The 17,469-nt window shown below is 41.5% G+C and overlaps 1 protein-coding gene across 1 annotated transcript in view; it reads left to right on the forward strand.

Moving 5' to 3' along the window:
* Window positions 1-17,469, forward strand: part of LRRIQ3 (leucine rich repeats and IQ motif containing 3) — a 152,029-nt gene that overhangs the window by 89,942 nt on the left and 44,618 nt on the right. The window contains exon 8 of the mRNA XM_044001169.1: window positions 2,652-2,811. Within this exon, the coding sequence (XP_043857104.1) occupies window positions 2,652-2,811 (160 nt within the window). The remainder of the gene's footprint in view (window positions 1-2,651; window positions 2,812-17,469) is intronic.

Genomic DNA, 17,469 nt, shown 5'->3' on the forward strand with positions numbered 1-17,469 from the left:
CCTTCTTATCTGGACCAGTTAGCAACTCTTTGGTTCTTTTAACACTCTGGTCTAGAGCCATTTTCTTTCTTTTTTTAATCTTAAAAGTATATTATTTTTTCCAGTTATATGTAAAAATAGTTTTCAACATTTGTGGGGTTTTTTTGGGGGGGTGAAGCAATTGGGGTTAAGTGACTTGCCCAGGGTCACACAGCTAGTAAGTGTTAAGTGTCTGAGGCTGGATTTGAACCCAGGTCCTTCTGACTTCCAGGGCTGGTGTTCTATCCACTGTACCACCTAGCTGCCCCACAACATTTGTTTTTATAAGATTTTGAGTCCCGAATTTTTCTCCTCACTCCCTTCCCTCCTCTTTTCCCCCTATATAAGACAGAAAGCAATCTGAAATATGTTATATATGTACAATCACATTAAACATATTTCTATATTAGTTATGTTGTGAAAGACGAATCAGAACAAAAGGGAAAAACCTCAAAATAGAAAAAACAACAACAAAAGTAGAAACACTATGCTTCAATCTGCATTCAAATTCCACAGTTCTTTTTTTTTTTTTTTGGCTTTGGAGAGCATTTTCCATCATGAGTCTTTTGGCATTATCTTGGATCATTGTATTGCTGAGAGGAGCTAAGTCTATCATAATTGATCATGATGCAATGTTGCTCTTACCATGTACACTGTTCTCCTGGTCCTGCTAGTGCCATTTTGTACATGAACCCTTCCCTGATCCCATCACTGCTCATTGACTTCCTGGCCAAGTTGTCTTGTATTATTTTGTATATGCTTGCTACAGACACATCATTTGTTAATGTGTAAACTTATTAAAGACAGGGACTATTTCATTTTGTATTTGTATCCCCAGTATTCAACAAAATCTATGCAGCAGAACACACGCTCACCTAGAGCTTGTTGAATGGAGTGTTGTGTGAGGCACTACTGTTTAGGGAGCAAGAAATATTCCTAAAGTAGAAAGAACCCCAGTGAGGAAAATTCCTCTCTGTTAACTTTGTGGGCACATAAATATTAAATTAGGAAATTATAAAGAAAAAGTCACAAATGCCTATGGAAGATAGAATTTAGTTATATTAAAAATACCAGCGAAAGTGTCATCACATTATACAAAAGTGGGAAAAATTCCAAAGATGAACAAAAAATGTGAAGTCTTATAATTTAAAGTTAACATCCCAAGATGTCCAGTCTTCACTGAGCCACCAAGGTGACCATCCTAAGTTTCAAATCCGAACTTCTTGACCCCCAAGCCCTCCCATCTCAGTAAGTGCCAGTGACTCCCTATTTCCTCTAGGATCGATCAAGTACAAAACTCTCTGCTTGTCATTCAAAGCTCTTCACAACCTGGCTTGTCCTGTCCTTCCAGTCTTCTTACTGTTTACTCCCTGACATGTACTCTGTGGTCCACTGATACCACACCTTCCCTGCTCTTCCAGGAACAAGACCCTCCACCTCTCAGTTCTTGACCTTTTCTCTTACTGACCCCCATGCCTGGAATCCTCTCCCTCCTCCTCTCTGCAGCTGACTTCTTTTGTTGCTGTTAAGTCATTTTGTAGTTATGCCAACTCCTTGTGACCCTATTTAGGGTTTTCTTCACAGAGACACTGGAGTGATTTGCAGCTCATTTGACAGAGGAGGAAATTGAGGCAGACAGGATGAAGTTACTTGCTTGGGGTCACAGAGCTAATAAATATCCAAGGTTAGATTTCAATTCAAGTCTTCCTGATTTCAGGCCACGAACTCTATACACTATGGCAACTAGCTCCCTACTAATTTCCTTTGAGGCCCAACTAAAATTCCATCTTCAACAGGAAGTCTTTCCCAATTCCTCTTCATTGCAATGCCTTCTATATGTTAAGTATCTCCTAGGTGTCATATATATATATATATATGTGTGTGTGTGTGTGTGTGTGTGTGTGTGTGTACGTACATATATATGTGTGTGTATGTATATATATATATATATATATATATATATATATATATATGTAGCTTTCTTTGCATATATTTGGTTGTTTCTTTTCTCTCCCATTAGATCATGTGCTCCTTGAGCGTAGCGACTCTCTTTTACCTCTTTTTTGTGTCCCAATGCTTAGCACAGTGCCTGGAACATATTTTGTGCTTAATAAAATATTTATTGACTGACAAAAACATCACTCAACAAATATTTATTCATGGTCCACTCAATGAGTGAAATACAGATGGACACTGGGGACTCAAAAAAGTTATATAACCTGCTCTCAAGTAGCACACAGTTGAATGAGGAGAAAAAGATATTCCAACCATCAGAAATTTATAAACATATAAATACATACATTTTTTCTTAAAAGATGCATAGAGGAAAGGCTAGAGGGACAGCATTGTGTCAGCTGAATAAATTTCTCAACTGAAAGTCACCAATATTTTGGTTCCTATCCTCCCTCAGATGAGGACTACATCACCTTGAGCAAATTATTGGTCTTCTTCATCTATACAATTGGGATTAATATTAACACATGTTTGCAGAGTGTTGTTATGAGGAACAAATGAGGTAATATGTAAAACTTAGAGTGATATAAATTAACTTATCGTCACAAGATGCTATAAGAAATTTGGAGTTTTTTAACTTCCAGAAAATTAAATGACAATTATTATTTTTTCTTTTTTAGGACAAAACCTTACCTTAAAGGCTTACCAAGGAAATTTGTTTTGCCTGAAAAAGTAACTATTAAGCTACCAAAGAAAAATGAGGGAAAAAGTATGACAAAGGAAGATGACAAGTCAGATAGTGAGACTGAAGAAGAAAAGCCTACTTCACCTGAGAGCAAGGTGATTGTGGGAAATCTTCATTTGGGAGTTTTACACTGGGAAATTTGAGTTGAAGTCTATTGCAAGACTTTGGGGCCAATTCCTGAGATGGCTTGGGAAAGCAATGAATGTCTCCAAAAACTGGAACTTAAAAATATTTAACGTTCTTCCTCATATTCTAGTGACTTTTAGTCCAGACAATTGAAAACTCATTGATAATGTCAGTTAGATCACATGGTATATTAATTTTGAACTTTTTTGTATACTCCTTGCTGCATTCTTACTTTCTTACATTGGGACACCAGAAAGATTTGCAAATTTGTGGGATGGTAGAAGAGCTGATTTCTGGGAGTTCAAAGTAAGAAGAAATGTGGATGAACACTTCCTTAGCTGTAGTTTAACTCCACAAACATTTACTAATCACCCACATTTTGCAAAGTCCTTTTATGGGCATCCAAATTAGACATCTGTTTCTGTTTCTCTACTGGGAGTTGGAATGGCCTTTAGAATGGACATAGTAGTCCCAAACAAGCCCCATCCCATTTTTCTGTTATACCTGCCCATCCTCAGACCTTTCAGGACCGATCACTTGTCTGTTGCTACTCGCTGTGAGTGAGGAAATCTACAACAGAAATCATGAGTTCCTCCAATAAGAATAATAAAAGTGCTCTTTCCATTGCTCTTTAAAGTTAGGCAAACCACCCTTCCACTCATTATTTCACTCGAACCTCACCGCAGCTCTATGAGGAAGATACTGCACTGAAGGAGTTTAGCTTCCTTTTTTTTTTCAGGGGAAATGGGGGTTAAGTGACTTGCCCAGGGTCACACAGCTAGTAAGTGTCAAGTGTCTGAGGCCGGATTTGAACTCAGGTTTCCTGAATCCAGAGCCGGTGCTTTATCCACTGTGCCACCTAGCTGCCCCTAGCTTCCCATTTTATAGATGAAGAATCTGAAGGTTTGAGAGATGACATCGCCCTCTGTCACATAGATAGGAAGTGGGGGAAGTGCTGCTGCCCATCTCCAGCTTCAGTCCTCTGGACTAAAGAGGACCGTGCCCAGCTCGGAGATGGCAGGAGTCTTTTCAGACTTATGTGCAAACATGTTTGACAGGTCGATCTTTCTAACCAGACACCACCCTTCCATCCATAGCATTTGCATCCAATCCAAGATAGCAGTTTTCAGCAAAGCCAGTCTCTCATAATGGTCTTTAGTTTCATTTTCATAGGATTTCAAGCAGAATGAAATCTTGGTGGTGGGCCTTTAGTCAAAAGCCCCTCATTTCACTAATTAGTAAACGGACTCCCCACCTTAATAATTCAAATTGCCCAAGGACACAGACATCACAGGTATCACAGATAAGATGTGAACCTAGATTTACTGTCATCGGCTCCAATGAGTCTTTCTTTACATTGTGATACATTGTATTTCCCTAGCTAGAATGTAAAATCCTCTGGATCATGAATGTCATCTATTTCCATGTATTCCTTCTCAAATCATGCCTGTGCTGTGCTCTCTATTCCGGAGATACTCACAGATATTGCAGACTTACAATCCCTTATTATATCTACACCATATCGAGGGACCAATAATTTTAAAGAAAGTAACCATTTTTGGAAGAGCAGTTTTATAATATCAGTGAGATGACTTGAAGCCATGGGCAGACATACTCTCATTATAGTGAACATTGTGTAACCATGCTATTCATTATCATGGGCTTTGACCTTTTTTATCTTTTGTATTAGACAATAATGTGGTAATGACGTTACAATTCATTTCAGTAGCTTAAAAAACTAACACATGACGAGCAGTTCTTTGGACAGTCTGTAAATATGAATCCTATCCATCCTTTGTTTTGCAGCTACAGCCACAGTTGCCAGGTCAAGTTACTTCTCGAGCTACTCAAACTGATCATCCCCAACGGCGTTGGTCAATCTGATGCTCTTATTTCCCAGAAATCCACAGTTTCTCTTCATTTGTGTGAAACTGGGCTTCAGTGCTCCTCGGCTCATTTGTCCTTAGTACCTTCCTTCACTCCCTGTCACCGCATCCAGCACATCCTGTGCCAGTCGTCTTCCATAGTCCCTTCTAGTGCAGCGTGGTGTCGAGCTCTATTAAAGTGAAAAGTGCTTTAGGATTAGTGGCTTGGCTCTGTTTTATGAACATGTTGGTTATTGTGCCTTCATATCAACTGTTAATTCTGGCTTTTCAATTTAACCGAGGCTCTTAGAGCAGACGCAATGCTTCTGTTATATCTGAGTTTCACGGTCAGCTTTCATCTACAAAATCGGACACACTGACCCATCCAACTCAACTCAGCACTGTATTTTGAGGGCCTGCTGTGGACTTCACACTTTTAGGCACTGTGATGCTTAAGCCTTGGTCCTTGCCCATAGACAGCTTCTAATCACTCCAAGAGACATGACGTACACATTTGCAATCATTGTAGAACAATACAAGAAAACATTCAATCAAGTGCCATTTGGTGTGGTGCAGATAATAAAGTATCCATCAGAGGAAATGAAGGAAAGACAGTGTATGGTTCTGTGTGTGCTTGCGTGTGTGTGTGTGTGTGGGGGGGTGTATGCCTGAGTGAGTGCACATATGCATGTAGATAAGTAGTCTGGCAAAGGTTTCTGGCAGAAAAAGGGGCAACTGACCCCTAAAAGCAGACAAGGTCTAGGCAGGCAGAAGAGGCCCATGGGCCTTCCAATTTGCTCAGAGGCTGGACATTAAGTGCTGTGATTGGGTAAAGAACATCGACTTTTTAAACAGAAGTCAAACCATTGCAATTTACTACTTTTCATTGCCCGGCTTCGTGTGTCATTTTTTTCATTGCCAAGATTATTCCTTTCAGACAGCTCTGATTATATGGAATTTCTTCCTTATGTTACAGCAAAATGTGTCTCACTGTAGCTTCCGCCTGCTGTTCCCAGTCCCTTTCAGTGGGTTCAAGCAAAATAAATGTATCCAAATTCCACATGGCCACGAGTCAGATATTGAATGATAGGGATCGCGCTTCCCATGGCTCTCTCTTCTCTGGGCTGAGTGTTTCCAATGTCTCAACTTAGTTCTCTGGCATGGTTTTGAGACCCCTTCATTTCCCGTCATCTACCTCTGGTCATCTTTCAGTATGCCCATGCTCTTTCTAAATGCGACAGCAAGATCTGAACTCAGTACTTCAGATGTCATCTGACTAGGGCTGAGTACAACAGAACAATCGCCTCTCTCTGTAAGTGAGATTATGTTGCCTTTTGTTTAGTGCCTGATTCCTGTTACTCTATCAGTATTTGGTATGTAGGAGTTGGGAAACAAATGCTTGATACTTCCTTGTCAATAAATCCCAAGACTTATTTTTGCATGGACTTCTTTCTAACTCTTTCCACATGATTCTATATTGTTGTATTAGATTTTTTAAAAACAATTCAGTTATCTATCTTCCTTAGCCACTTTGGTGTTTATCCTTAGCAAATTTTATCTTAGCAAGTCTGAACTCTAATTCAGACTCTTGAAACATTTTTGGATCTTTTTACTGGCATTAAACATATGAGCTTCCCCTCTTAGCTATATACTCTACACCAATCTGCTAAGTATTGTGCTGATGTCTTCACTGAAGTCACCAGATGAGGGATGTGTAACAGAACATGGACATGGGCAGGGCCTTATGGGCATGCCAAAAGAGATGTCTGTACCACGTGAGATGAGTCCATTAATCAGCACCCTTTGGGTTAAGTGAGTCAGACAGTTCCCAACACAACCAGCTGTACTTTCCTCCAATCCATCTCTCTTGATCCTGTCCTCCAAGAATACTACGGACACTGTCGAGTGTTTTATTAAATCTAACGAGCCTTCATTAAGGGCATTTTCCTTATATATCATTATAGTAAAGCCTGCCAAAAAAGAAAAGAAAGGTAGTCTTGTATGGCTGATTGCTCTGAGCCCATTTGAGCTCTGACTGTTGGGAAGTCTTTTGTCTAATGATCCATCCCAAAATTCTCAAAGAACCAACACCATCCTATAACTTGTCAGCTTATTTCACACCTATTCTGTTCCAGGCACTGGGCTAAGGACTAAGCATACAAAGAAAGGCAAAAGACAGTCCTGCTCTCAGGATGCCTAGAGTTTAATTGTTAAAAATTAGGCCGGGGGCAGCTAGGTGGTGAAGTAGAGAGAGCACTGGCCCTGGAGTCAGGAGGACCTGAATTCAAATCTGGCCTCAGACGCTTGACACTTACTAGCTGTGTGACCCTGGGCAAGTCACTTAACCCCAGTTCACACACACACACACACACACACACACACACACACACACACACAGAAGGGAAAAAAATTAGGCCAGACCTTGCCCTTTAATCATAGCTAAATTTATATATAGTAGACATATTCAATCTCATTGATCCCTAAAGAGAATATCCCTGTAAGTTAGGTGATCAAGGTGGGCTACAGCTGGGGGCTTGAGCCGATGGCAGTGGAGAGCAGAAATGTCCTCAGATATTTTAGGGCACCTGCGATTTGTTTCACCACCGAAGAAACTGAAGCTGATGGAGGTGAACTGTCACACAGATGGTGTGTCAAGCGAGGTTTGAACTCAGGCCTTCCTGAGTCCAGTTCATTTGCTCTATCCACTACACCATTTAAGTGCCTCATTTCACAAGAAACATATTTAGTGGTTATCATTAAGAGGACACACAGTCTAGATAAGAAAAAAATCTCTCCCCTCATTGAGTTTGTGATTTTATAAGGAAACAACTGGAAACCGAGCCACGCTGCTTTCATACAGATTCTTATACAAGCAGAACAAGAGCCGCCTGAGGCCACTATCCAGTGGCCTCTCAGGGTTCACAGGGGTCATTGCTTCTCTCTACTATCCTGAGATCAGGGTCTCCCCCATTTGTTAGGGGCAAAAGCTAGCAGCCCAGTTGTGAGCTTCTTGAAGGCAAGGACTGTCCTTTTCCTCTTTTTGTGTCTCCAGTGCTAAGTACAGGGCTGGTATATAGTAGGTGCTTCATAAATGTTTAGTGACTCACTGACCCCAATAACATTTAACCACTTATCATTGATCAGCTTTTACAGAGATATTTACTTCACAGATAAAGCAAGAACCAATGTATACCTATTTCCCACCATGCTTCCCGGGCAGACTCTTCCAATGCCATCTTGGTTTCTGAGGTCGTAGGCTCAAAACTGACCTCAGTTCCTACGCATTGTTGATCCTAATAAGTTCATGTCTCAATGCAACAAGACTGCCAGATGGCTCTCTTCCTGGGCTTTAGCCATAATAGTCATTGCTGAAGAGCCTTCCTTCCTCCTCCAGGCATTGATGTTAGTTGGCTGCCTATAAATTCCAGCCTAGATCTCAGCTCCCAGGTTCCTGTGGCCTTTTTTTCTCATTGTTGGGGCCTCTACTCCCTGCACCGAGGATGGGAAAGAACGAATGAGAAGCTGAGGGAGGCTCCATTTCTGCAGGGGAGAGAAGGTGAGCGTGGCCTCAGAGGGAGGAGTGTCCGTGGTCCCTTCCCTTACAGAATCCTGTGTCACCAGTAGAATGCAGCCAAAGATGATGAGGAAAAAGGGGGCAAAGAGGAAGGAGCAGCCCCTGATTGTTTAAGGCCATAAAACCTTTCAGTCACTGTAATTAAGCCACATGGGAAAAGGACCAGGTGGACAGCATCCCCACTGGCCTCTCTGCTAACAATATCATCCCAAAGACCCTGTAAATAAGCGATAGCTAGGTGATGAGCTGTCAGGCCCAAACACTTATTATTGTATTTACAAAAACAGTAATTTCACCCATCTGGGTGACAGCCCCCAGTTAAAGAACAAAGACAGCACAGGGACTTTTCCCAGTACTGGTTTTGCTGAACGCTCCTGGTCGAGGCAGTGAGGGGTGTCATAGCGCATGGAGCACTGAGCCTGGAGTCAGGAAGCCTATGCCCGGTCCCATCCAGCCTCAGAGCCTGGAAAAGACCCTTCACATCTGCATCATTTTGTTCATCTGTGAAATGGGGATCATGACAATCCCTCCCTCCAAGGGCTGTTGTGAGGATCCAGTGGGTGAATATCTGTAAAGAGCTCAGTGCAGTGCTGGGTACATTTTGTTGTTGTCATTCCATCATGTATGACTCTATGTGACAAAACCCATGGGGTTCTCTACATAAATATTCTGGAGTGGTTTGCCATTTCTTTCTCCATGTCCCCTTTTACAGATGAGGACCTAAAGTAAATAGAGGTTAAGTGATTTCTTGCCCAGGACCATACAGCTAGTAAGTGTCTGAGGCTGGATTTGAACTCAGGTCTTCCTGACTCCAGGCCCAGGATTCTATTCACTGAGACACTTACCTGCCCTGTACATGGAAGGTACTTAATGTGTGCTCGTTCCATTCCCTTCTCCTTCCCCTATCAAAGATGAGAACAAGAGGATACTCCTATTATCAATAAAACTATCAGTTGCCCCTTGTTTGGATACTTTAGAGTTTTAAAAGTGCTTTCAAATCTATTTTCTCATTTGGTCTCCAATACCACAGGCTTCCCTCCCCGTGTTCTTTGGCTTACTTGTGTCTCTTAGAACCCCTGGATTCTTTTAAGTGTTCTTTGCCTTTAATAGCAGAAGCAGAGCTCTGAGACTTTAGACACCTCTGTAATACGTAGCCTGTTGATTTGGTAGGGAGTGGGCAGGGCAGGAAGCTCTGAAAAGTCCCCAATCCCCAAAGTTGTCATGCAATTCACCTTCATACTTAGAGAGCCACAAAAATTCATCAGCTTTCTTTCGAAGACCTCCAGTGATGGAGAATTCACTGAGGAAGCCCACCAGCAAACTTTGTTTCTCCCTTTATGCTGAATGAGATTCTGTCTCTCTGAGTCTTATCAGTTTCTTTTACTAATGGATCTCAAAGGATAAGCTTAATCAGCCTAGGACTGGTATGGTGGAGGAGTTAGAGGCCTATGCTCAGCATCAGAAGAGCCCAGACTCAAATCTGGTCTCAAACACTTTCTACAAATTTAGGCAAGTCACTAAGACTCCCATTTCCTCAGTAGTAATTGGAGAGGACTGGACTCCTTTGTCTTTAGGGTGCCTTCTAAAAGGGATGCTATTATATTCTGATCTTCTTCCCTTGCTAACTCCTAGAATATGTAAATATAGCTTCCTGTCTATACTCCCCAGGCAGGGCTCAATGGGGATAGAAAATGGAAGCAGGCACCTCACCACGCGGCTTACAAGAGCTATCAGCACAAAAAAGCATCACCAAAGAGTGTGGTTCCAACAAGTATGGAGAACAATTGGAGATCTTCTAATAACTTGCGGAGTGGGCTCTTTTTATTTCTACCATTGAAACGTGGTAGATACACATGCAAAAAAATGCAGATTAGGGTCGCCATTAAAGGAGGTGAGAGGACTGGGGGAATGTCTCACAACTCTCTAGATTTTCAAAGAGAATGAAGTACCCCTTGAGAAAGTGGAAGTGCTTATAAGGGAAAATAAAATGGAAAAAGGCTCTGAAGAATCAGGGGAACTTTTTTTTTGAGCCTTTTTCAGAAGGTCAAAGAAGAGAAGAAAATGGCACAGAAGAGCTAGAGAAGAGAGGCAGAAAAGTTGTTGAGCTGCTAAATGAGAAAGATGTTCCTGTAGGGGGGAAGGCTAGACCCTTGAAGAAGAAAGAGCTTGTAGTGCTCTGAGAAATGTTGATGAGGAATGACTGATGCTATGAGGAGAGATGCCACCTATCAATCAGGCAGCCAACTCACCAACGTTTTACCAAGTGCCCACAATGTAGAAGGTAACAAGCTGAGTTTGGGAGGTACAAAGATAGAACAAAAAAACAGCCCTCCCTCTCAAGGAGCTTACATTGTCATAAGGGAGAAAACCCAAATGTTTGGAGATATATTTAAAACAAATGCAAACTAGATAAATGTCACCACAGAGGGGAAGGCACTTGCTCCTGGGGTCACCAGGAAATGATGCCGGAAGGTGTCACTTGAGCCTAGTCTTGAAGGAAGCAAAAGATTCCAGGAGGGAAGAGGGAAGACTTTCATGTTATGTCAAGGGTGAGATGGGCTGAAATCCAAAAGGCCAGTTGTAGTGGTTGGCAACTCCCTGCTAAGGCACAGTCAGAAGTGTGCATATGGCCATATTTCAACCTGACACGAATAGTAGGGAAGTATCTAGTTTTCCTATCTGGAATCATTCATCATTCCCCAGGCTATAAAAGAGGGTCAGAATATTTTGGTAAAAGAAAAAGAGCCTCGGCTTACTTGAATGCACTAGTTCTTCAAAAAGGGGAAGGGACAGGGAAGACGATTGCTATTCTAGCCTGGACCCCAAATGAGTAACTGCCTGTTGGTCCAGAAATGATGAAAACTGAGGACTGGTCACTGAAACTTAGAGATTCGCAAGTAGAACCAGAAACAGAGCAGCAGGACCCTCACCTTGGGGAGAATGGAATTCAGAGTCCAAAGAAAGGATAAAGAGTATTCCGGCTCCTCCTATTTTAAGAGAAAAATCAAGTTATTGAAGATGATCTGGGGCTTAGTGACCTTCAAGACCAATATGACTATGCCATGTGATGGTGCAGCCAAAATTGGTAAAGCAAACTTGGTCTGGGTTAATAAAGACGCCCAGCTTCTGGTAAATGGGGAAGGAATGGCTACTCGGCACTGTCCTGATCCGACTTTATCCGGAGTTTCTGCTGTCCTTCCGTCACTTTTAGTCCTGACTGACTCTCTGTGACTCCACTTGGAATTTTCATGGCAAAGATGCTGGGGTGGTTGCCATTGCCTTCTCCAGCTCATTTTACAGATGAGCAAACTGAGGCAAACAGGATGAAGTGACTTGGTCAGGATCACACAGCTAGGAAGTGTCTGAGGCCAACTTTGAACTCGGGATGATGAGTCTTCCTAATTCCAGGCCTGGCACTCTGTGTCTTGTGGCACTACCTAACTGCTGTTTTCTTCCATTCTGTGTATGTCAGTGGGGAGGGCCTTGACGGCCTAATGTGTCCAGAGCAGGACCACCAGGATAATAAGGGGCCCTGAGTCCATGCTGTATGAGGATTTATTGAAAGGATGGGTGGTGGTTAGCCTAGAGAAAAGATGACTGGAGTTGGGAGGGGATTTGGACATGACAGCTGTCTTCAAATGTTTGAAGGGTTGTCATGTGAAATCAGTGGGGACAAGGATTTACACAGAAGCCATTTTATCCTGGACACTGAGGAGAAAAGAAGAGCAGTGATGATGAGAGCAGCAGCAGCAAACTACCCACGGGAACTATCCAAAAAAACTATCCAGCCAGGAGACGGGCTGCCATGCCCCATTTTGGGAAGTTTCCAAGCAAGGGCTGCATGAGCATTACTTGGGTGGTGTCGTGGTAGGGATTTTGTGCATGGTTTAGACTACACAGCTGCCAAGGTCCCTTTCAACACTAAAATTCTGTTTTTCAATGACTTGTGATTTTCTTATGTCTGCTAAAAAGCATTAGCCTAAGAGTTCTTAAAGAACAGAACGGATTAAGGAATGGGCATATTCTGTTTGTGTTTGTATACTGAAATAGCCCTATTCTCTTTCATCATGGGACCAAAGGAAAATGTATTACCAAAATTTAAAATATTTATACCAAAATAAGACAGAAAATGAGACTAAAAAAGAAAAAACTTCCTTTCATCTTGATATCATTTTCCTCACAAATTTCATAAAAAGTTTTCCCCCTCAAACACATGTTTGTGTTGAAAGAGGATCATCTAAGCTCTTAAGCCATGAATTTCCTCCCTCCCTCCCTCCCTCCTGCCCTCCCTTTTTCCTTCCATTCTTTGATTCTTTAAAAAAACCCACTTCATTTACAGTGTAGAATCCATAAATGTTATAGGCAAAGGGATCTTAATGCTCCTGTAGTCCAATCCCTGCCTTTGGCCTAAAGCCTCTGTATAGAATCCCTCATCAGAGCTCATTCAGCTTTTAAATGGACAGCTGTACTAATAGGGCATCCATGATCTCCTAGAGAAGCTCATTATCTCCATTTGGGGGCAAATCTCCGTGTTTGACTCCAGACCTCATATTAAAACCAAATCTGCTTGCCTGTAAATTGTCTGGGGCCAAGCAAAACAAATGTGATGCCTTTTCAGAATGCCATTTTTTTTTTCAAATATTTGAAGACATTCATTATGATCACCCTCTTTCTTTTTTTAATTAATAAAGTATTTTATTTTTTTTCCGTTACATGTAAAGATAGTTCTCAACTTTTCTTTATACAAGCTTTACAATTTCAGATTTTTCTCCCTCCCATGATCACCCTCTTAACATAACCCAAGCCCCCAACACATCATCTCTTCCTTGAGCTATCTAACCCTAGGTCTTTCACTTAACTCTCAGGTGACACGGCTTCAGGACATTCATTTCCTTATCCTGAGCCTGCTCTAGCTTGTCTATTTTCTATTCAAAGTGTGTCCAGACCTGAACATAACTCTCTAGATAAAGTCACTTGAGAAAGGCTGCAGTGGAACAGTCACTCTCCTCATTCTGGATCCTAGGTTTTTATTAAATCATGTAATGATTGGAATGACGCCACCTACTGGAGACTTGCTGTGGGAAAGCTCCGCCATGAGGAAAATGCCTCAGAGGCATTGTGGCTTTTCCTTGGCGTCAGGAAATGACGTTTGCTCATAGGGGCTGTCTATCAAGGCTACCAGCCAATCAGCTTGAGGAGCCTCCTATGGTCTGGGAGGAGACAGGAAGGAGGAGAGGGAGCCTGCGCGGAGGGCTCTGGGGCTTTTTGGGTTCCTGACTGGATGGTGGTGGCGGCAGAGGACTTCACAGGAAATTTGAGGAAAGATAGGAATGCCAGGCTGTTAGAATTCTGTTCTCAATCTTTTTCTTTCTATTTTCCAATAAACCCTTAAAAACCTAAACTCGTTTTATCAGTGATTTTAGTCAGTTTCCCCCAGACTGGGGGAACAGATGAGAATCCACATTTAGAATCATAAATTACACAGGGTGCAGACTTTTCTTGGAGTTTTTATGCTGACACGAGACACTGTCAGCTTGTATTGAACTCGAAGACTTTCGCAACCCTTAGAGTTTGGACCATGAGTTATTTTACCAAATTTTCCCTATCCTGTACATGTGCAACTGGTATTAAAAATAAATAAATAAATAAACCTGTAGGGGTGGCTAGGTGGTGCAGTGGATAGAGCACCAGCCTTGGAGTCAGGAGGACCTGAGTTCAAATCCGGCCTCAGACACTTAACACTTACTAGCTGTGTGACCCTGGGCAAGTCACTTAACCCTAATTACCTCACCCCCCCCCCAAAACAAATAAAAAACCAAACCTGTGGCTTAGATATTCTTGATCTAGATTTCCCTCACTCCAAAGTCTCTCTTCTTATTTGGTCTTCCTCAAGCAAAATCCTATTTTTCAGATTTCAGAATCATAGACTCTAAAAAGCTCCGTGTAGTGCATTTAGAGGAAGATCAAACATTCCAGTGGAGTATGAGATCACACTAAACTTGCCCTTTCTCCTTTACATGACAAAAGAGCCATATCCAAGAAAGCCAAGTGTCTTTCAGTTATTGGGAATGTCCTTGTTTTCACATGGATGACTGGCTTTGATTCAAACGGAACAATTTTATTTGCATACTTTTTTGCATCATGACCTCACCTTAGCATACTATGAATGATTTTTAAACAAACATGACAGTTTATGAATCCAAATGGGAGTGGTCACCTTGGGAAGTTGCAGACATATTACATGTATTCCAGCAGTCATCAATGCTAAAAATACCATTGATCCTCTTTAGAAATTAACTTCATTCAGAGCCTTCCTCTTGAATATTCTCAGTGGTGATGAATTTCCATCCTTTGAGGATGAATTGAATTGCTTGGAAACAGTAAAAGTTATCCAGAAATAAGTAAGCAGACTGCAACAGATGGAAGCTCCAAACCACAAGGAGTCATTGTTTAGTCTAGTGGGAGGGGTAGAAAGTAGCGAAAAGGTCAGATTGAGGAGGCTGGAATTCTGCCACCACACCTGTCCCACTAGGCAATCTTTCAGCCAGTTAGTGAAGCAGTCATTAAGCACTTACCATGCATCAGACCTTATGCTAGGCTTTGGGAATAGAGAGAAAGCAAATGCATTACCCCTACCCTCAAGCAGTTTACCTTCTAATGAGGAAGCCCACTAACAAGATCTATTCAGAGAAGATGGAAAGTGGTCTCAGAAGGAAGTCATGGGGGGAGGCATCCTGCAGAGCGTGTCTTTGCTGTTTATCGTTTCTGCTTATATGAAAGTCAACCATCAACAAACATTTGGTAGGAGTCTACAGTGTGCCACACTTCATGTTAAGCATTGGGGATTCATTGACAAAAACAGGGTCCTTGTCTTCAAGGGTCTCACCAGTCGAATGAACCCTTTTACTTGAGCCATTCAACTCTAGGGTGTGAGGAAAGAAAGCATGTGCCCAGTAGCCCCTCTGGTAGAGTCCATACCCCAGTAGATGATAAATCAAGCCAGACAATTGCCAGAAAGGGGCTGGGGGAGCTACAAAGTGCTAGAGAGGCCGTCTTCCTCACCGTGCGTAGCCAATGGAGTAGTTCCGAGGGCCTGTGGGAAGCATGACGACTCAACACTGCACACCCAAGAGCTGTACATTAATTAGTCAAAGAAGAAGGTGAAACAAAGGAAAGAATGTTCTAACAAGTAGGCTCCTGGGGGGCTCTGTGGAGGGCAAGGGGACTTACTGTCCCTTTTATGGAGAAAGCAACTTCCCTGCAATAGGGAATGAAGAGGTGAAGCCAACAGCAACAAAGGCATCCAGGACAAAAAGAGGACCGGAGCACTTATGGGTGGGCACAGCTATTCCCTTGTTCGTCAGGCCTCTCTTCTCCTCCTCCTGGAGCTTTCATTGTTTTATCCCTTATTCTCTCTTATTTCCACTTGATCCTTAATCTTCCAAGCCATTTAGCTCCAATTAAAGTCCCCATGGCTAGCTTCATGGACAATGTCACTGAGTGAAAAAAGGATACTATTGATGTTGTCCATTGTTAATGCCTTCTTCTTATAATGAGGTTGACTCTACCTGCCTTACACAACCTGGCGAAGATGATCAAGACAGGGAGGACCATCAGAACCAAGTCGGAAGGGATCTCAGAGGTTACCATGTTCAGTCACCGAGGAAACTGAGGCACAAGACTTGCCTGAGGTCATACTAATAAGGAACGCCCCAAATAAAATGGGCCTAAATCCAGGCCCATTGACTTCTGTGTCTGCCATGTTTCCTCCGAATTATACATGACTTCATCATGTAGAGAGCAACTGGGGAAGCAGCATAGCCACTCAATAGTAGGAATATTAGAGAGGCATTTATGCTTTAGGAAGTGACCAGATGAGATGGGATCTGGGTTCTCTTCCAGCTCTAGGAGTGATAAGTAAACTGTGACTAATGTAACAGCAGTGGCATAAGCACCTTTGTTTTGTCCTCCATAAAACAGAACTAGAGCATGATCCAGTCTATCAAGGAAACTCTGCTTGAATCTTGAAGCAATTATTTGTTCCAGGGTATTTCCACTTATTAAAAAAGGATGAGTATTTTTATTCAGAATTCCATGGCATTTTCTTTCTTCTTTGATTCTTTTCTAAATCATCTAGGTTACAAACTGGTTCATTCTGATCCCCAATGTAGCTCAACATCTTGGATTTAGGATTATAAAAGACAAGAGACTTGCTACCACATTTTAGGAGGTAGAAAGGAGTGATTCAGAAACGGCTAGAAGTCACTTCAAATGGGAAATGTGTCACTCTTTGTTACATTGTAGCTCCTATTTTCTGTTTTACTTTTATCATAAAGAATAAGAAGAGTTTGGTCAAAGAATCTGAGCTGGTGTTTGCTACTCACTCTGTGAAATGTCGTGATGAATAATACAATAATAATGTGTTTTGTCTTGCTTAGGGTTTTGAATTCTGATCTTTTAAAAAATGATTATTGCCTGGTGTGCCTAATTTATTGAACATTCACTGTTTCTCTTTGCGGGTAGGGATTATTCATTATATTTGTATTTATACCCCAAGTTCTGGCACAGTGTAGGCATTTAATAAATATTTGCTGAGTAATTAAGACTACAGTTAAAACAATGTGGCATACCCCAAACTCTAGCAGCTTAAATACCTTAAAATTTAACAAGCATTTCCTTCTACAGGGTTATTGAACCCTATTGCTTGATACCTCACTGAAAACATTGAATATTGAATCTTGCTAATTGAAATCTTATTTCTTTTTGATAAATTAATCACCACTTTAAGTATCTGCTACTGTTATACTAGAGAATTCTTGTATAAGATGACGTGGTCTACTTGCTAAAAGAAGATTATGTAATAATGTCTAAAAGAAGATTATGTAACAATGTCTAATATAATCAGCTATTTATATTTGTTTATTATTTATATGTCATTATACTCTGGGTATGGTTTGGAATTATTGTATATATCACTAATATGTTCTCAGTTATGCAGCATAGCACGAATTTTTACCATCATACTGTCTTTGGTGAAATTAATATGAGATTTTGGAAGTATGGAAACTTATCATTTCAGAGACTAACGTGCTGTGAACTCTGATGCAGGCCCTGGAGAGAATATATGTGCAACAAAAGGAGAGACAGTTATACGTAAGTCCATGGTTTGCTTATGATGGTGACTATGT

This window comes from Dromiciops gliroides, chromosome 4 (assembly GCF_019393635.1).
Source record: "Dromiciops gliroides isolate mDroGli1 chromosome 4, mDroGli1.pri, whole genome shotgun sequence".
Classification (NCBI taxonomy): domain Eukaryota; kingdom Metazoa; phylum Chordata; class Mammalia; order Microbiotheria; family Microbiotheriidae; genus Dromiciops; species Dromiciops gliroides.